Source organism: Sus scrofa, chromosome 11 (assembly GCF_054392235.1).
Source record: "Sus scrofa isolate SSC_HxYL_T2T_F1_AM1 chromosome 11, Sscrofa_HxYL_maternal_Yorkshire_Landrace_v2.0, whole genome shotgun sequence".
NCBI classification, from domain to species: domain Eukaryota; kingdom Metazoa; phylum Chordata; class Mammalia; order Artiodactyla; family Suidae; genus Sus; species Sus scrofa.
This window is the reverse complement of record NC_139393.1, coordinates 6,399,400-6,417,874: the sequence shown is the minus strand read 5'-3', so window position 1 is coordinate 6,417,874 and position 18,475 is coordinate 6,399,400. Positions and strand designations below refer to the sequence as shown.

The 18,475-nt window shown below is 46.1% G+C and overlaps 1 protein-coding gene across 1 annotated transcript in view; it reads left to right on the top strand.

The window, feature by feature from the left end:
• FLT1 (fms related receptor tyrosine kinase 1) overlaps nt 1-18,475 on the top strand; it is a 174,609-nt gene that overhangs the window by 15,786 nt on the left and 140,348 nt on the right. The window contains exons 2-3 of the mRNA XM_001925740.8: nt 12,375-12,471; nt 12,890-13,116. Of these exons, the coding sequence (XP_001925775.6) occupies nt 12,375-12,471; nt 12,890-13,116 (324 nt within the window). The remainder of the gene's footprint in view (nt 1-12,374; nt 12,472-12,889; nt 13,117-18,475) is intronic.

The following is an 18,475-nucleotide window of genomic DNA, read 5'->3' as shown; positions in this document are numbered from 1 at the left end:
CTTCCAGAACCTTGGTTCTCAGCAAAACTTGTTTGACGTGAATTCCATTGGAGATAAGGGTTTTTTTTTTAAGTTTGTAAAATCTTAGGAAGGCCAGCTATTACCAGTATTTACTATCTAAACTGAGTCTTAAGAAAACATGAAAATTCAAGCAAACCAGAATGGAAAGGACCGGTTCCGTCAACACGCCCATCCCATTGTCTCTGCAGGCTTAGTCTCCAAAATATGTGTAATGAAAAGCAATTGTATTCCAAATTGTTTAATTTAGAAGGAAACTGATTTTGACAACGGAAGCACAGTGGCCAAGGACAGTGTTTAATGAGCCTTAGAAAGTATGCTAATGCAGCTTTCAGAAACTCAGTTCCCTATGATGGATAACTTTATTGCACACTCTTGGCCGTTTAAATCTTGAGGGGCAGAGGGTTTGTGTATATTATTGGTAACAAAGATCGCTCAACCTTCCTCATAGTGAATTTATATAAAGCACCTCCTTTATAGGCCGTCTAAGATACTCCAGAAAAATGGGGTCTATGTCGTTTATTTAGACTTCAGAAATAAGTGTCAGAATAAGCTGACTTTTAACATCAGGAGCTGATCACACTCAGCCTCCCAATCTTATTTTATTTCTCCTCTGTTTTTGTATGTAAGGTACATGGTATTGTGTCATTATTTGTAATAGGTTAGAAAGTTGAAGAGTATCTTAAAAGAATAGACCAAACTTTGGATTAACGATAATAATGGGGTTTTTTGGCTTTTTCTTGTGTGACGAGCTGCAGTTTAAGCTATCCGTCTGCCTGTTTGCCAGCCTTTCTTCTTTTTATGATACACAAATCTTAAGGCATTATTTCAGATTATGTGGAGATGAACACTTCAGCATGATTTTTTTTAAAATGTTTACTTCGTAGCATTCCAACATACAGCTCCATCGTGTATTCTTTTTCCAGAAAAGAACTGTGTGTGAATCTGATGGTGATCAGTGCTGCATGTCAGGTTATAGGCAATGACTCAGGTCAAATTTCAAGTCCCGGTTCCCGGTCTTAGCTTGAACCATTCCATGGCAAGCTCCTGCATTGAATTGATCAACTATTTCCCAGATTTCCTCTCTGATGCTTTCCTTCCTAAAGGAATCTAGAGGGGATCCATGCAAATAACATCCATGAATTCCGGGGACCTGCTGTCATTGTCTCCCTAGATGCCTGGAACTTGACATTGGAGAGCCACGTAAAATGTTTGGAGATCAAAGTGTGACCCTGATACTGCATAGAACAGGGATGGCTTGAGATTTTAAATTGTGGGTTGCACCCCTACCCTCCTAGGTTTGCTAACAGTTATCTGCGTAAAAAGAACATGGGGCGTGGCTTAGCGGAAACGAATCTGACTGGTACCCATGAGGACGCAGGTTCGATCCCTGACCTCACTCAGTGGGTTAAGGATCCGACGTTGGTGTGAGCTGTGGTGTGGGTTGCAGACCGGCTCGGATCTGGCATGGCTGTGGCTGTGGTGTAGGCTGGCTCCAACTGGCCCCCTAGCCTGGGAACCCCCATGGGCTACATGGGTGGCCCTAAAAAGACAAGAAAGAAAAAACAAATACGGAGAATACCTTTGGCAGAACTGAAATGTGTCATCCTAGACAATTTAGGGGTTAGAAGGCTAACGTGAAGGCAGTTCCAGCATTTTATGAAGACGACTCCTATTCATAATGATGCCTCCTACTCCAAGCGCTCTCTCAGCTGTGGACGCAAGTCTGGGACTTGCAGCCAGATTGTCGAGTCGCGCTGTGATTCCAAAGGCGCTGCACCAACTCAGATGAGCAACAGCCGAGAAAGCCCAGTCGCATCGAGTGAGCGAGTGTTGTATATAGTGCCTGTGTGTTTATCCAAACTGTGCCTCTACCAAGCTTGTTTTTCCCCCGGGTGTTTACAACCTGAAAATTAATCTCTTCTGGCCGGTAATCACTTGTGAATCCCCGTAAGTGATGGCCTGGCGCGGCTGGAGCTTTACGAGCCTTTCGGCACGAGGTGACCTCAGGCCCAGCTCCCCCACAGTCCCCTGATCAGTAGCATTGGAGAAGAAGAGTCGCTGGTAGGGTGTCTGCTTCCCGCGTGGGGTGTTTCCTGCCATTGCTGGGCATCTCCGCACACCCAGAACCCCCCTCTCTGCATTTTTAGGGCGTGAAGAGCGTTTGTTCTGTGTCTCCTTTTGCGTAACTGGAGGAAAGTCGACCACCTTCTCTGGTGCGCGCTTTGCCAGCTCTGTCTCGTGCCCGGTCAAGCAGATCTTGACCCTTGCCCTGGGCCGCTCAGATAACGCCCATGACTCGCTGCAGCAAATGACCCGATGTGTGGGCAGACAGCTGCATGGACGTGGTTTGTGAACTCCTTCCACGAGAGGACAGCGGGGTGGGAGTCGGGCATTGTGGGGGGGAAAGGTAACCCCTGCATCGGCAGGAGATTTCTCACTGCTCAGCCTTCATTAACTCCGATGTCACATGAAAAGGAGCGGTGCTCGGTTGCAGGTCACGGGGAGGCGAGGCTCCTGATGGGGGCCGTGTCAGGCCCCGTGATAAATGGCCGTGCCCCGTTAAGCCCTGACCCTCCGAGAAGCCAGTGTCAAGTAAAAAGCACAGCGAGGTACCCCAGGGCCCCTCGTAAACATCGCTGGTTGGAATGGCGACGTCAGGCATGGACTTTTCTCTCCGTAAGCATCTTAAACCACACGGATTTGCTTCTTTCTGATGGCTTTTCTAGAGTCTGAGCAAAAGTGAGTAAGGTCCCTCACCCATGCTTGGATGGAGCAAAGGCCTCGGCCACTCCAGGGCTTAATAGTGTGCAGTCCTCTGGGAAGCTGTTCATGGATTTTATTTTTTTGTGATTGGCAATTAAAATATGAATTGTAAAACGGCTTTAAGACAGAGCGCTCATATAACCATATCTATAGAGTTGACAACACTCACTGCTGAAAGTGCACTCTTAAAGAATTCTTTCATGTATTTTTTTACGCCTGACCTCAAGACACAAGTGCTGTATAAATGACTTAAATTTTCCATTATGGCCTGGAGATCAAATGCTTCATATTTCAGATCTGAGGATTTGGGGGTGACCGAAGACAGCCAATACTACGTAAGAAGCCAGCGCGTTCTTTTTTTGTGGGTCTGTGCGTGATAACACAGTTTAATATAATGTCAAGATGAAAAACAAAATTGCAAGACTTTGGGATTACTGACTTTCTACAAATGAGGTGGATCGTTGCTGGAGGCAGCTGCCTACTGATTCCATCCTTCATGGACTTGAGATCAGTACCAGTTACCGTCAATCTAAATTATCCGGTATTTGTTCCTCTAAAAGTCACAGCCTTATCTAGGCAAGGGGTTAGTCAGCAGTGAGTCAGAGCTTCATGCTGTCACAGGGAACATGCTGATTTCTAACTCCCAGCTTGGCAAGAACCTTCCTGGAGTCTAAAAGAAGGAAGATGCGATTGAAACACACGCTCAGCCCCCTGTCATTTCTGCACCCACCTCCCACCACTCTGCAAACAGACCCCTCAGGCAGGCATGCCCCGACGGGCAGAGAGCTGTGGGTGTGCGCGTGCGCTGACATAAACATGCTTTCTTTCCTTTACAGCCTTCCTCGAATCAAGGGCCTGCGGGGTGTTGGGGGAGGAAAATAACAGCTAGCAAATGAACATCAGTTCTCACTGTGGGACTCGGGTTGTGCTGCTGGCCTAGAAAATCCCATGGCTTTCCCACCGTCGCGTGAGTCTGTGGCTGGATGGAGCATAAGCCCTCTGGTCTTTCTCCATCACGCTGGAGGCGAGGGAAGAAGGCACAGAGGGTGGTCCTGTCCGCTGGGCTGGCGATGGCGTCTTCATTTCAGGCAGCCATCCTGACCCGTGCATCAGTTAGAGCTTACCCTTCCTGTGATCCGCTAGCTACTTTGCTAGAGGCACAACACAGAAGTCAAGACCGAGAGTTAACGTTTTTCTTAAGTATTAGGACCCTGCAGGAATCAGCATCTCAGACAGAAATCAGGGGCATTTCTGGACACGTCTTAACCTTTCTCCCACCGTTGCGACCCACCCAAAGGATTGTGTGAGATTTAGTCTGTGAGACTTAAGCTTTTTAATAAGCTGCATCTTTGAGGAAAGAAAGTCTTCTTTTATTATGAATTCTGTTTAATTAACCTCCCACAACCTTGGTAAAGGCTCATGGTCTTGGAATCAAATTTTAGAAACAGGATACTTGGGGATTTAAATTTAGATAAAGAGGTCGTTTATCTTGTAGGATTATGTCCTATTGAAAATGGGGTATGCAAAATCAAAGACAGATGCATCTCATTTGAAACAAGCGTAATATACAGAGCTTTGCATTAAAAACGTATTAGAAATCAATAATTTTAATATCAAAGGAAATACCAGTAGATACCTTTCCAAGCCTAGCACCATAGCCTCCGATGTGACTCAATTTGTTAAAATTCCAATTTAAAGAGTTAAAATTCACAATGTGCAAGTAGGAGAGATTTTAAATTAACATTAAATTGAAAAGATTGCAAAAGTGTAGGGGGACAATGAGTTTTTTGCAATATGTTTATACATCTTCTAATACATCAATAATGATGTTTTTGAACCTGAAGGAAAATTATTTAAAATCAGCCTTTTAAAGCTTTAAGCTGGAGTTCTTGTTGTGGCGCAGTGGAAACGAATCTGACTAGGGACCGTGAAGTTTCAGGTTTGATCCCTGGCCTTGCTCAGTGGGTTAAGGATCTGGCGTTGCCGTGAGCTGTGGTTTTGGTCGCAGAAGTGGCTCGGATCTGGCGTTGCTGTGGCTCTGGCGTAGGCCGGTGGCTACAGCTCCGATTTGACCCCTAGCCTGGGAACCTCCATGTGCCTCGAGTGCAGCCCTAAAAAGCAAAAAAACAAAAAACAAACAAAAAAAACCCTCTAAGCTGTAAAAAGAAAAGTATAAAATCTAACACTGGTGATGTTGTATGTAGCAACAGCGTTCAAAATAGTCAAATAGTCAACTTAACTCTGGTTATTTTAGTCATGAGTTTTGTTTTAATAACAGCTTTGAGATAAAAACGTTTTCACCCCCAGAGAAACGCGAGTTCTTAGTCATTCCTCTTCCACGCTCCCCTCCGCCCCTGCCAACTACTCAGTTTTCTGTCTTGATGGATTTGCCTCTTCAAGACCCTGCATATAAATGGAACCCATACAATACCTGGTCTTTCGTGACTGGCTTCGTTTACTTAGCATAGTGGGTTTGGTTTTTAGCTTTTCATGATTTTATCGTTTCCATTACGGTTGGTTCACAGTGTTCTGCCAATTTCTACTGTACAGCAGAGCGACCCAGTCACACGTATACATACAGTCTTTTTCTCTCATGATCCTCCATCCTGCTCCATCACAAGTGACTGGATACAGCTCCCTGTGCTACACAGCAGGATCTCATTGCTCATCCACTCCACATGCAGTAGTTTGCATCTGTTAACCCCAGACTCCCAGTCCATCCCTCCCCCTCTGCAACCACGAGTCCGTTCTCCAAGTCCATGAGTTTCTTTTCTGTTGGAAGGTTCCTTTGTGCCATATGTTAGATTCCTTGGCTTTGGTTTTTAAACAGGAGAATGTATTTTCTCATGAAAATGTTCGCATGGTTCTGGAAGCTGGACATCTAAGCTCAAGGTGTCATCAGTTCTGGTTTCTCCTGAGGCCTCTCTCTGTGGCTTGGAGACGGCAGCCTTCCAGTCTTTCCTCTGTGTGTGCCAGCACAGTGTTTGCAAGGGCCATCTCCATGGTAGCACGCATCCATACGTCATTCCTTTTTACTGCCGTGTAATATTCCATCACATGGATCTACCGCCTTTTTTTGTTTATCCATCCATCGTTTAGGTTGTTTCCACTTTTTGGCTACGGACGTGTGTACAAGTCTGTACGTGGACACATGCTTTTTAGTGCCCTTGGCTAGATTCCTAAGCGTGGAATTGCTGGGTCATAGGTTTAACCTCTGCTTAACTCCATGTTGAACCAGTTGAGGAACTGCCGTCTGTTTTCCAAAGAGACTGCACAGTTTACAATCCTATTAGCAGTGTCTGAGGGCTCCTACATCCTCACTGACGCTTGTTCTTGTCTTTTTATCGACGCTCTCCTGGTGTGAAGTTGGTATCTCGCTGTGATTTGATACGCATTTTCCTGATGACTAATGATGTCCAGTATCTTTTCATGTCTTATTGGCCGTGTATATATCTTCCTTAGGAAAATGTCTATTGAGATCCTTTGTCTATTTTTTTTTTCCTTTCTTGGCTGCCCCGTGGCATAAGGAGTTCGAGGGCCAGGGGTCAGATCCAAGTCCTAGTTGGGACCTAAGCCATAGCGGTGGCAGCGCCGGATCCTTAACCCAACGTGTGGGGCGTTGAACCTGTGTCCCAGGGCTCCCGAGATGCTTCGGATCTTGTTGCTCCACAGGGGGAGCTCTCCTTTGTCTGTTTTTGAAAGTGGGTTATTTGTTGTTCTAGGAGTTATAAGTATTTTAAAATGTGATTTTTAATTTGTGCATTGTTATTAATTACTGTGGATTTCAGAACCATTGACTTTTTAGGCTGGAAGGGATCATCAGACTCTTAGGCCATCCTCTTTCGTTGGCAGATGAAGAATCTGAGGCTTGCAGTGACTTGCCTACTCTGGCCACTCCGGAGCCAGTTAGTAGCAGAGCTGGAGAGATTAATGATTCTAAATCAGAGATGGAAAAACTCGGCTGTTTCATGATTCCCATTTGAATAAGGCCCATTTCTTACAGAGAATAAAACACTTTGATTTCAATATAGTAGGCACCAGGGGGTATCTGGAAGGAAGAGCAGCTAAGGGGTTTGTGTTTGTGTGTGTGTGTGTGTGTGTGTGTTTTTAAGGCCACACACTCAGCACATGGAAGTTCCCAGGCTAGGGATCTAATAGGAGCTACAGCTGCTGGCCTACACCACAGCCACAGCAGTGGGCGATCCAAGCCACGTCTGCGACCTACACCATGGCTCACGGCAACACCAGATCCTTTACCCACTGAGCGAGATCAGGGATCGAACCTGCATCCTCGTGGATACTAGCAGGGTTCGTTAACTGCTGAGTCAGGAGGGGAACTCAAGGGGCTTGTCTTGAAGTTGCATTTAACCAATCAGAACACCGTCGTTATTTACATCAACAAAAATAGCAGTTTTCTAAAGATGCTTTTAGTCAAACTTTACATAAGAGCTTTTTCTCACTCTTAAAAGTGAGTGGCCAGGCTGTCTGGTTCATAATGACCCATGGTGGGAGTTCCCTCTTTGAGTGGACAGCAAGGCAGCTTTGAAGAAAGAGCCCCAACCAGTTGGCTTTTGGTTTGATTGGAAAATAAAGCCTTTTACTTCACTTGGAATTTTTAATTACTCTTCCCACTGAGGTCAGAGAAAGCATCCCCTTTTGCCAAGTGAAGTACATGTGGGAAATGAGAGCCACCTCTTCAAACAGCCTGTGCCTGGCTTCCTCCCAGAGCTTCATCACACGGAAGAGAAGGGCTGTGTATTAAAGAGCCGTAAAGCTTTATTCTCTTTCTATGGACCAGATAATACAGGATAGTCAGACAATGAGCAAAGTCTCCACACAAGAGCAACACAGAGTGTCAGTGTTCACAGAAGTCCACGGACACGTGTTGGCTTTTTCATGTTATTAACCCACTCTGCTTGACCTTAATAGCTTTTTCTAATAAAGAAGCACGTGAAAAGCCCATTTCCAGAGTCTGCACTTCGTTTTTGGCTTTGTTTTTGATTCCACATGTAGGTGAGATCATATGGCATTTGTCTTTCTCTAACTTACTTCACTTAGCATAATGCCTCACCGTCCATCCATGTTGTTATAAATGGCAAGATTTCATTCTTTTTTATGGCTGAGTAATATTCCATTGTAGATATAAATATACCATACCTTCTTTGCTCATCCATTGATGGAATTTAGGTTGCTCCCATGTCTTGACAATTGTAAACAATGCTGCAGGGAACATGTGAATGCGTCTTTTCAAGTTCATGTTTTCGTCTACCTCAGGTATTTCCTTCAGATAAATGCCTGGAAGTGGAATGGCTAGATTATATGATAGTTCTACTTTTAATTTTTTGAGGAATATCCGTACCGTTTTCCATAGTGGCTGCACCAGTACACATTCCTCCCAACAGTACACAAAGTTTCCCTTTTTCCACACCCTCCCCAACTCTCGTTCATTCTTATCTTTTTGATAGTAGTCATTTTAGGGACGAGGTGATACCTCATTGTGGTCTTGGTTTGCGGTGCCTTGGTGATAAATGATTTCTGAGCATCTTTCCTGTGCTCGTTGGCCATCTGTGTATCTTTGGAAACGTGTCTTCAGATCCTCTGCCTATTTTAAAAATTGGTTTATAGGTTTTTTTTTTTTTTTTTTGCTACTGAGTTGTAGGTGGGTTTTTAAAAATATGTATTTTGGATATTAACCCCTTATCAGATATATGATTTGCAGATATTTTTCTCCCATTCTGTAGGCTGCCTTTTCATTTTATTGATTGAATCGAGGTCTTTGTTTTATTGAAATAAGAATTTCCCTGATATAAAGCTAACTCGTTGACCCTCGTGACTATATTGTAGTTGACTTTGATGAAAGCAGTAGGTCATGGGTCACCTAGTTCACTGAGGCCACAATAATTCTTTTGGACCAGACTTCTAGGCTGCCATGACCACCAGTGGAAAGTTCTGATCCCCACCTGAGCTGCATGATGGGGGATCATTGTTAAGTTGCAGCACTCCCCCCTTGAAAATGAAGCAGCCTGTGGATTTAGTCCTAAACGGACACTGTGACTCTGAGCTACTCCTGAGTAGAACAGACTGAGTTGTCTGGTGGGACATCATGCTCTCCAGTCCTGGGATGAAACGAGGGTCTGATGTGTAGGAGATGCTCAAAAAATGTTAATTAAACGTTGGTTACGCAAGTGGGTATATGGACATTAAACTGCTTAATTTAAAATAAACGTTTTGAGAGAGTTCCCTGGTGGCTCAGTGGGTTAAGGTGTCGCTGCTGTGGCTCAGGTTCAACCCCTGACCGCAGAATATCTGCATGCCACGAGTGCAGCCAAAGTTCCCTGGTGGGTCATTGGGCTTAGGATCTGGTGCTGTCACTGCTGTGGCTTGGATTCAGTCTCTGGCCCCGGAACTTCACATGCTGCTAGTACATATATATATTTTTTAAGGTCTAACGTAATTTTAGAGCATTTAAGGAATAAATACGTCGCTTTCCTTTTTCCCTATTAGTTTTACTGTTAAACTGTAGTCTTGGTACCTCTGTCCATCTTGATGAGGTTCTAGTGTCCTGTTAACTGAATGATGACAGTGTCCCAAAGTGTCCCTTAGAAATGCCACTTCTTACACTTCTCCTTCTGTTTCCATCAACTGCTTTTATCTAGCTTCCGCATTCCAAGTACAAAATTCATTATGTCAGGCAAATTATATAGTAAAATGTTTTTCTTAACATTTCCCCCCTAAACTTTCCAGTAATGCTGTTTTTTTTTTTTTTTTTTTTCCCCTCAGTGTCTCATTTAACCACTTGGCTATGTTTTCTCTCAGTTGGAGGGTGGAGTGAGGGTTGCAAAGAGGGATGTGGGAATATGGCTTTTTTTTTTTTTTTTTTTTTTTTTAACAGGATCTTCTCTACACAACACATCTCTCTTCTGGGATCTGGGTGGTTCTTTAAAGTTTCAGGTTCTTTCTTTCTTTCTTTCTTTTTTTAATCTTTTTGTCTTTTTACGTCTGCACCCACGGCATATGGAGGTTCCCAGGCTAGGGGTCCAATCCGAGCCACATCTGCGACCTACACCACAGCTCACGGCAACACCGGATCCTTAACCCACTGAGTGAGGCCAGGGATCGAACCCACAACCTCATGGTTCCTAGTCGGATCCGTTTCCACTGCACCATGATGGGAACTCCCTCAGGTTCTTTCTGACAAGGGTCAAGAGTGCTGGTATTGTAGGGAACAGATAAAGATTCATACAATTTGGAAACCAAAACACACACACACACACACACACACACACACACACACACACACACAAAGGTAGGAATCTCCTCTTACTTTGAGAAGGAAAGTGTCTTCCCCCGAGCTTCTCCTGGATGGGAAAGCTCATCCTGTGCCCACAAACCACGGGGATACCTGCAGGTAATGCCAGAATTTTCCACAGGAAGCCTGGCTGTATCTTCTCCAACATGTGAACAGTTGCTCAGTTAAATCCCCAAAGTTCTGTGCCACCAAGAAGGGCCGAAGCTGTATCTGGCCTGGACATATTTTAGGACAGGTGTTATTAATGGCTGGACATGGCTTTGAAAAACATAGTGTTCTCCTGGGTCACTGATTTTGAGCTACGTGTTGCCTTGGGAAACTCAGAAAGATGAGTAAAATAGAAAATTCCTCCTTAGGTGCCTGGATGGGTTGACTTGTTCTGTGAGGTTATTTGGTTTTGGGGGGTTTTGTTTTGGTTTGGTTTTGGGGTTTTTTTTTGGGGGGGGCACAATATGTAATGCCTTGGTGTGGGATCTCAGTTTCCAGTCCAGGGATTGAATCCAGGCTGCAGTGATGAAATCACTGGATCATAACCACTAGACCACCAGGGAACTCACCGGTGAGATTAGTTGATAGATCAATTGGATCTCTATGAAACAATCATTTTAGTTTAAATTTAGTTAATATTGAGCCATTTGTTCCTGCCATCACTGGATCACAGAGCCCATTGTATATAAAAGTGACTTTTAAAATATTTATTTATATCACCAGCAACACCAGCAAAGTAGATAATGTTAATTTAGCATCTTTGCAGTTACCTTCCCAACAAAGTGTTCTCTGGCGGAGGTGGGGGAGGGGGGCAGCTCTTCTGGGGTTCAGCGACATTGGGCACCTGCCATGTGCCAGGCGGCATGCCTGCCACTTGGATGACAAAGCACCAAGTCCCCAGGGTGTGCCCCCCGCCGCCGCCCCCATGAGGGACCAGAGGCTTTCTGCTTTTATACAAGGAGGCTGAGGAGCAGTTCAGTAAGTGATTCCCAGCTGATCTGTCAGGAAGTGGAGGAGTGCAGCCTGCAGAGCAGATGTCTCATGGAATCTACTGCTCCCTGTGATATTAGGACCTGAGAAAAACACTAGGGTGCACTGCCTGACTTCACCACAGAATCCCGAAAGCGTGTCTCCTCTTGCAGGTCTGTTAACACCTGTTCAGCCCAGTCTTTGCCTTGGATTCCATGGCAGAAACCTCTTTTTTAGGTAGAAGCTGTTCACAAAGATTGGCTCCACATACGGAACTTCCCTCCCTCCAAGAATATTTCCTCTGTCCCCTTGAGCCTTATCCCTGCTAATCCTGAGCTCAGACCCCCTGCTTTGACCCAGAGGAGGAGGACAGGAGGGGAGAGGAGGCAGGAGAGGTCCTGATTGAGCCCCTTTCTCACAAGTCCACAAGGGCTCAGCCGAGGCTCAGCAATGGCGGCAAGATTCGTGGGTTTGGGAATGTCGGAAATGGACAGAAGTTCAAAGTCATCCAGCCCTTCTCCCATCTTGTAGATGACAGACGGACATGTGGAGAGAGGAGGGTCTCGCAGCCCGTCCCCGGGGTGGATTTCATTATCACGTTGTATGAAGATGTGTAGATTTTAATGCAAAAGTGTCTCATTGTCTCCCGATGATCCCCGTGAAATATACTTGTCAAATGTCACGTAGGAGCGGACAGTTCCCTCTTCTCTGTTCCGTTATAGAGGGAACTCGGAGGTCATGCAAGACGAACGAAGGAGCTCCTCAAACTGACTTTGAGTCTATAATTAGGTTTCCAGATGAGGAAACCGATTCAGAAAGAGAAAATGACTCACCCAAAATATCATGGCTCAACTAATGACTGAACTGTGTCTAGAACCCAGGAAAATGCCCATGCTTTTTGTGTACAGAAAAAAGATCAGACAAGCCTGTAGGACCGACCAGATGACCGACGCTGGTGGTGCAGTATTAGAAATATTATTTTGGCTGACACATTTAATCCAGAGAATTTTTAAAAGTTACCGTATATTCTTAACACGGGTGCCTTGTGAACCCGGATGGCATGAATTTACTAATGTTCTGAATTAATGGGCTTTTGGATAGTATTTAGATCATTTGGCATAGTAGGAGATAATATTTCTGAGCAAGTCATGAACTAGAAAAAAATCTGTCAATCAAAATAAATTCATATTAGATGTACATTTTTACCTGTGCAAGTAAGGTCAGGATGAGAAGTCACCTTTTATGGCGAGGCAGAACTTAAGGATAAAAAAAACACCCCGGAGGGCAATTTACAAATAACGCATTTCAAACATTTGTTTTCCAGGATCTAGTTCAGGTTCAAAATTAAAAGGTCCTGAGCTGAGTTTAAAAGGCACCCAGCACGTGATGCAAGCAGGCCAGACGCTGTATCTCAAATGCAGGTGAGTGACGGTATCTGTTTGGGGACAGTCTGGTTGCCCTTCCGCAGGCAGAACCATCCCCTAGGGGAGCGGAAAGGCGGCCCCCAGAGCAGACAGGTGGACTGCAGCGGTTCCCTGTGATGTGCCGAGAGGGCAAGGCAGGAGCACCCAGCCTCAGCCGGAGGGTGATTCATTCCTCCATGCGAGAGAATTACTCACCATGGGGAGTTAGGGAAAGAGATGCCCGGAGCGTTCGGAGTGATTTGAAAGCTTTTCTACATGTGCCGCTTTTCTGTAAAGACGACGACTTGGCCTTGCTCCCCCGGCTACCTCCAAACAGCTCTCAAGAAAGGACGGCAGCATAGCACGTCCCAATGACACGGAGGCTCCAGAACTGGCCCCAGCGTTGACGGTCTTGTTTTCTCATCTGTGATCACAGAGGGGAAGCAGCCCATTCGTGGTCTCTGCCCGCCTCGGTGAGGAAGGACAGCCGGAGGCTCAGCATAACGAAGTCCACCTGTGGAAGGAGCGACAAGCAGTTCTGCAGCACTTTGACCTTGAACGCAGCTCAGGCAAACCACACCGGCTTCTACAGCTGCAAATATCTAGCCACACCTCCTTCAAAGAAGAAGAGAGCAGAATCCACAATCTACATATTTATTAATGGTAAGACGTCCATTTTCTCCATTCTCTTTGCTCACAGCTTTGCAGGGGGTCGTAAATCCACCTGCTCCGTAGGAAAGGGGGCTTTCCTAGCGAGCGCGAAAGGAGGAAAGGGTCTAGCTGTGGAAACTTCTGGAAGGCGTTTTAACGCATCTCTTGAGTGTCAGTCTCAACCAGAATTTTCAAGGACCGGTCAGTCAGTCATCTGCTCCCTGAAGGGCAAGAGTTTTGTCTATTTTGTGCACCACTGTATCTGTAGCACCTAGAATATCGTGGGAAGAATAAATGAATGGCAAGACTCTAGTTCTAGAACTTTCTTAATTATTGAGAAGCCCCAAACGGAATACAAGATTTTTGTCCTTTAATACAGCTGCATTCTCTGATAGGCTGGAATTGTAAAAGAGTGTTTTTACTAAATTTGTGGCAGGAATGTTGCTAATGTCTTTTGAAGGTTACAGAGTTAACCCCAGTTGATGATGCCATGTTGTTTCATGTCCACCGAGCGAGTATTATGATGGAGGAGCTGGCATGTGTTATTACATAGTGAAAAGGGCGAGTCATTTTATGAGTCATTTTTGGGGTTGTCATTTGCAGGGTACTGTTTTTTCCCTCTTAGAGAAGAACAGATGAAATAACCTTCAGAGGGAGGAAATGCAAACTCCTGAAAGACATATAAAGTGCTGAGAGGAATGGATTGCTGGGAAGAATAAGGAAGATGACTTGTCCCTTGGCTCTTCCTTGTTTCATGCCAGCCAATCTCCAAAACTCAGTGGGAGAGATGAAAAAACCAACACTAGGCTCTCACATTAGAGCTGGAGGCCTGAGAACACGTGAAGGGAAATTCGTAGGCCCCTCGGGCACACACTCAGGTTAAAAAATGAAACAACTGGAGTTCCTGTGGTCGTTTAGCGGGTTAAGAACAAAACACAGTATCCGTGAGGGTTCGATCCCCGGCCCCACTCAGTGGGTTGAGGATCTGGCGTTGCCGTGAGCTGTCGTGTAGGTTGCAGACGCAGCTCGGATCTGGCGTTGCTGTGGCTGCGGTGTAGGCGGGCAGCTGCAGCTCTGATTCGCCCCCTAGCCTGGGAAGCTCCATATGCAGCCAGTGTGACCCTCCAAAGAAAAGGAGAGAAAGAAACAACCAGCCGTCAGTGTCAGCAGCCTAACCACACACTATGGGTCTTCCTCCCGGTGAGTTCAATGAAGAGCCAGCTCTGTGCCTTCAAGGCAGCACCGCAGACTTACATTTCGGTGGGAATAGTCTTTGAAACAAGGCAACTACACCACATGGTACCCAAGTGTAATGTGTAATTACCCAGATCCGGGATTAGTCATGGAAGAAGAGCAGCATGACGTGGCTGCAATAGCTCCTTAGCTCTTATCAGCCTGCTTTCAACTGAGTCACTTGTCTGTTCCTGCCCCGCCACACTCCTGTCTGCATTGTGCGGGGGCTGGAGAACCAGAGGCAACAGCATCCTAGCTGGTTACCGTCCTGGGAATGCAGCAGGCTGGGGATCTTGGCTTGGGGGAGGCAGAATGCCCCCTGTAAGAGGGGAGGGGCTCGGGGGGGGGGAGGGGGGAGGGCTGGGTTGAGGGGGGAGGGGCCACAGACCGTGTTTCGTGTTCTCTCCTCGCTCCCCGTTGTAGGTTGTGCTCTTTCTGGCACTCGGGGACGGAAGAAAACACCTTTATTGCCGTCTCTCCAGGGGCATGGGGGAAAATTCATTCATACTAAAATTCCCATAAAACTTTCTCTGTGGGTTTATGGGTCTGACTTGAGAATCAAACGCTTGAATGAGTAAAGGCAGACTGTCTCTCTTCTTTGCCCTAAAAAATGAACATTCAGTTATTTTCATCTCTTGCTCCTGTGTTACTCAGTAGACTTCAGGGTTTCTGGAGCCAGTAAGCAGGAGAGCAGAACCCGTCTCCTTCAATCCCCTTTGAAATCGGAAGAGAAACACGGCTGCTTAAAATGATCTCCGCTTGACCTGTAAAGGCAAGCAGATCTGGCAACTAACTCTTTCTTGGGGTGTGGGGTCAGTTGTCAGTGTAAGTCCCTTGAGGGTAAGGTCTACATCTGCCTTAATTACTTATATCTGCAGAGGGCCTCCCAGGGCAGTGCCTGGCTCACAGCAAGAATTCAGTCCTAGCTGTCAAATGAGCACAGGAAGTGATTAACAGGGCACTTGGAATTTTGCACTGCAGTTGACACTGAGGATGATTCCAGGCCAACCGGGAAAGACTGCCATCACTACTCGTCCATCTGGTGTCAGGCTGGGTGGGTGAACACTGGCAGCCGGGCCATGTCTGCTGTCCTGTCGGGGCCCACCGACTTCAGCATAAAGTTACCAGTCCCAGGATCTCCAGTCTCCTGTGCAGTTTGGTTGGACAGAAGGAACTTCTCTGTTTCAAAAACCATGTCCTTGGAGAAGGAAGGATTGCAAAAGGCACAGGTTGTGTTTCACAGGGTGTGACCATGGAGCACTGTGAATATCAGATGTGTTCACTGGGAAAGTCTTTGTGAGACGGTATTTTTAAATAGCACTAATACTGAAAGATATTTGAGGAGTTCCCATTGTGGCTCAGTGGGTTAAGAACCCAACATAGTCTTCGCTTGGAGCCCTGGCCTTGCTCAGTGAGTTAAGGATCCCGTGTTGCCCCAAGCTGCAGCGTGGGTCACAGGTGCAGCTCAGATGCCACGTTGCTGCGGCAGTGGTGTGAGCCAGCAGCTGCAGCTCCAATTCAACCCCTAGCCTGGGAACGTAGGCTGCAGGCGTGGCCGTAAAAAAAGAACAACAGCAAAAATTTGAATCAAGAAGAGCAACGGTGGCAGAGCATCTGAATCTTCCTTGTTAATTAGCTGAATTTGCAAATACTTAGGGAACACTTGCGAGGGGCTTGTAACTCCCGCCTTGAATAGAACATCAGTTTTGTTGTCTCTTTTCTGGTAGAGTGATGTGGGTCTCCTCGTGACACTTTATTAAAACCCAAGTTAGCTGTGATACACTTCATTAAGCAGTTGTAACTTCCAAGCAGCCTAACATTGTATGCATGTCCTATTTTCCTTCTTGTATTAATTTTGTTGCTGAGGAAATTTGGTCTTGGGCTGTCGTTTTTATTGAATGCTTACAAATTTGCAGGCTTCATTTTATTCAGGGCACAAAACTTGTCACTGTTGCCTCAGGATTGTCTCGCTCCAGCCAGTTCCTAATGCGGAGCTGTGGTTCCTTTCTGGCTGTATTCCCTGGTCATCATTCATTGTTTTTGAGTATTTACTGGAGAATATGCTATTTCATTTGGAGGATTTCTGCCCCTGGTAAGCATCTGCCAGATGTGTTGGCATCTCATTTTGGTTTTCCGTAATGATAAGAAACACCATGAGAGGCATCTTTTGAAAAGGCATATGGGAGTTCCCGTTGTGGCTCAGTGGTAATGAACCTGACTCGTATCCATGAGGATGCGGGTTTGATCCCTGGCCTCGCTCAGGGGGTAAGTGCCCACATATATTATACCCACATATATGTAAAATACATATGAGTGTGTTTCAAGGGTCTGATCCCTTTCTAGGACCCCAACTAGTAGATTTGGGAGGAGGATTTTTGTATGAACAGGTTTCACTTTTTAAAATAATAGCTATTGGGAGTTCCCGTTGTGGCTCTGGAGGTTAAGAACCCAACTGGTATCCATGAGGATGCAGGTTTGCTCCTTGACCTCGCTCTGTGGGTTAAGCATTGCCATGAGCTGTGGTGTAGGTCTCAGAGGTGGCTTGGATCCCACATTGCTGTGGCTGTGGTGTAGGCCAGTTAGCTGCAGCTCCGGTTCAACCCCTAGCCTGGGAACCTCCATGTGCTGCAGGTGCAGTAGGTGTGGCCCTGAAAAGAACAACAAAAAGTTGGTTTTTTAACAACAAAGAAGGAAATTAATAAAATAAAAGCTGTTGTCAAAAAGCCAGGCTTTCCAGGGAGTGAAAAGGTGCCTCCGATAGTCCCCACCAAGCCCCCAACCGCTGCGCTTTACGGTGGTTCTGTGAGCCTGGATGTTCTGCTCCAGCACTGAGCTGCTGAGTTGGGTGGTGACTGAGCGCTTGGTATTTGTCGTCCAGTTTGCCCATATTGTATGGCAGGGCCAATCAGCAGGGCCATGAAACAAACAGGGGCATTGGGGAGTTCCCTGGTGGCTCATGGATTAAGGATCTGGTGTTGTCACCACTGTGGCTCAGGTTGCTGCTGTGGCGTGGGTTTGATCCCTGGCCCTGGAACTTCTGCCTGCCTCAGGCGTGGCCACACACACACACACCAGGGACACTGGGAAGAAAGTAGCAATCTGCAGATTTATTCACATTGTCTCGCCCCTTCCACGCGGTGATGCATGAAGGAGGTCACCCTCCAGCCCAAACTGAACCGAGGTCTTGGTGCTTTGCGATGCCACCAAGGTCAACAGGCCATGCAGGTCGGAACCAGGACATGCACAGTGAAAGAGAGGCTGAACAGAGCCTGTAAACATTTTTCAGTGGCGTCATTGTCATATTTCTGCGGGAGAAACTTTAAAGAGAAACTTTTTTTTTCCGTTCATCGAAATCCTCCTCCAAGGAAAAACAGGCCAAAACATTTTACATTTTATAGAAGAAAACCAACTCAAACCTCGTAGCCACAAGTTAGCTGAATTCTTTAAATGTGGATTTCTTAGCAAATTTATGACATTACCTGTTATACTGCTTGGTTAATGTGCAGCATCTTCTCTGGTTTTAGAAGTCAGTTGTAGGGGTTCCCTGGTGACTTAGTGGTTAAGAATCGGGTGTTGTCACTGCTGAGGTGGGAACGTCCACATGCTGTGGGTATGGCCAATAAATAAAAGCCAGTTGTCACCAGGTACTCATCCCCGCCCCCCACCTCCATCCCCAACACGTGGCTCCTCCCACTTACTTTCTGAAGCCCACGTTTATTCCAGCATGAACGCTTCAGTAAAACTGAGTTTCCAAGGTTTTGGTCTCAGGGACTAAGATCGATGCTGTCTGAGCCCAAGATTGTTGAGAAGCAAGCGTAACAGATGCCTTGCACCCCCAGCAAGCAGCCAGCACAGGCAGGTCAGGTGACAGATAATGTTTGTCATCCTTCTCACATCATTGCCTGATGGATTTGCCCAGCAGACAGATGAACACATTGGGCTGAATAGTTTGGACTCGGAGCCTCTGGGTTGTGCGTCTGGAAACCCAGGGGGGATTCTTAAAATGGCAGCAGTCTGAGGCTGACCTGCATTTGCAGAATTCTATTTCAAATGATTTTCTGTAGAAAATTCCTAGGATTGTTTCCTTAATTTCTCTTTCTGCTCTTTCATTGTTGGTGCATAGAAATGCGAGAGATTT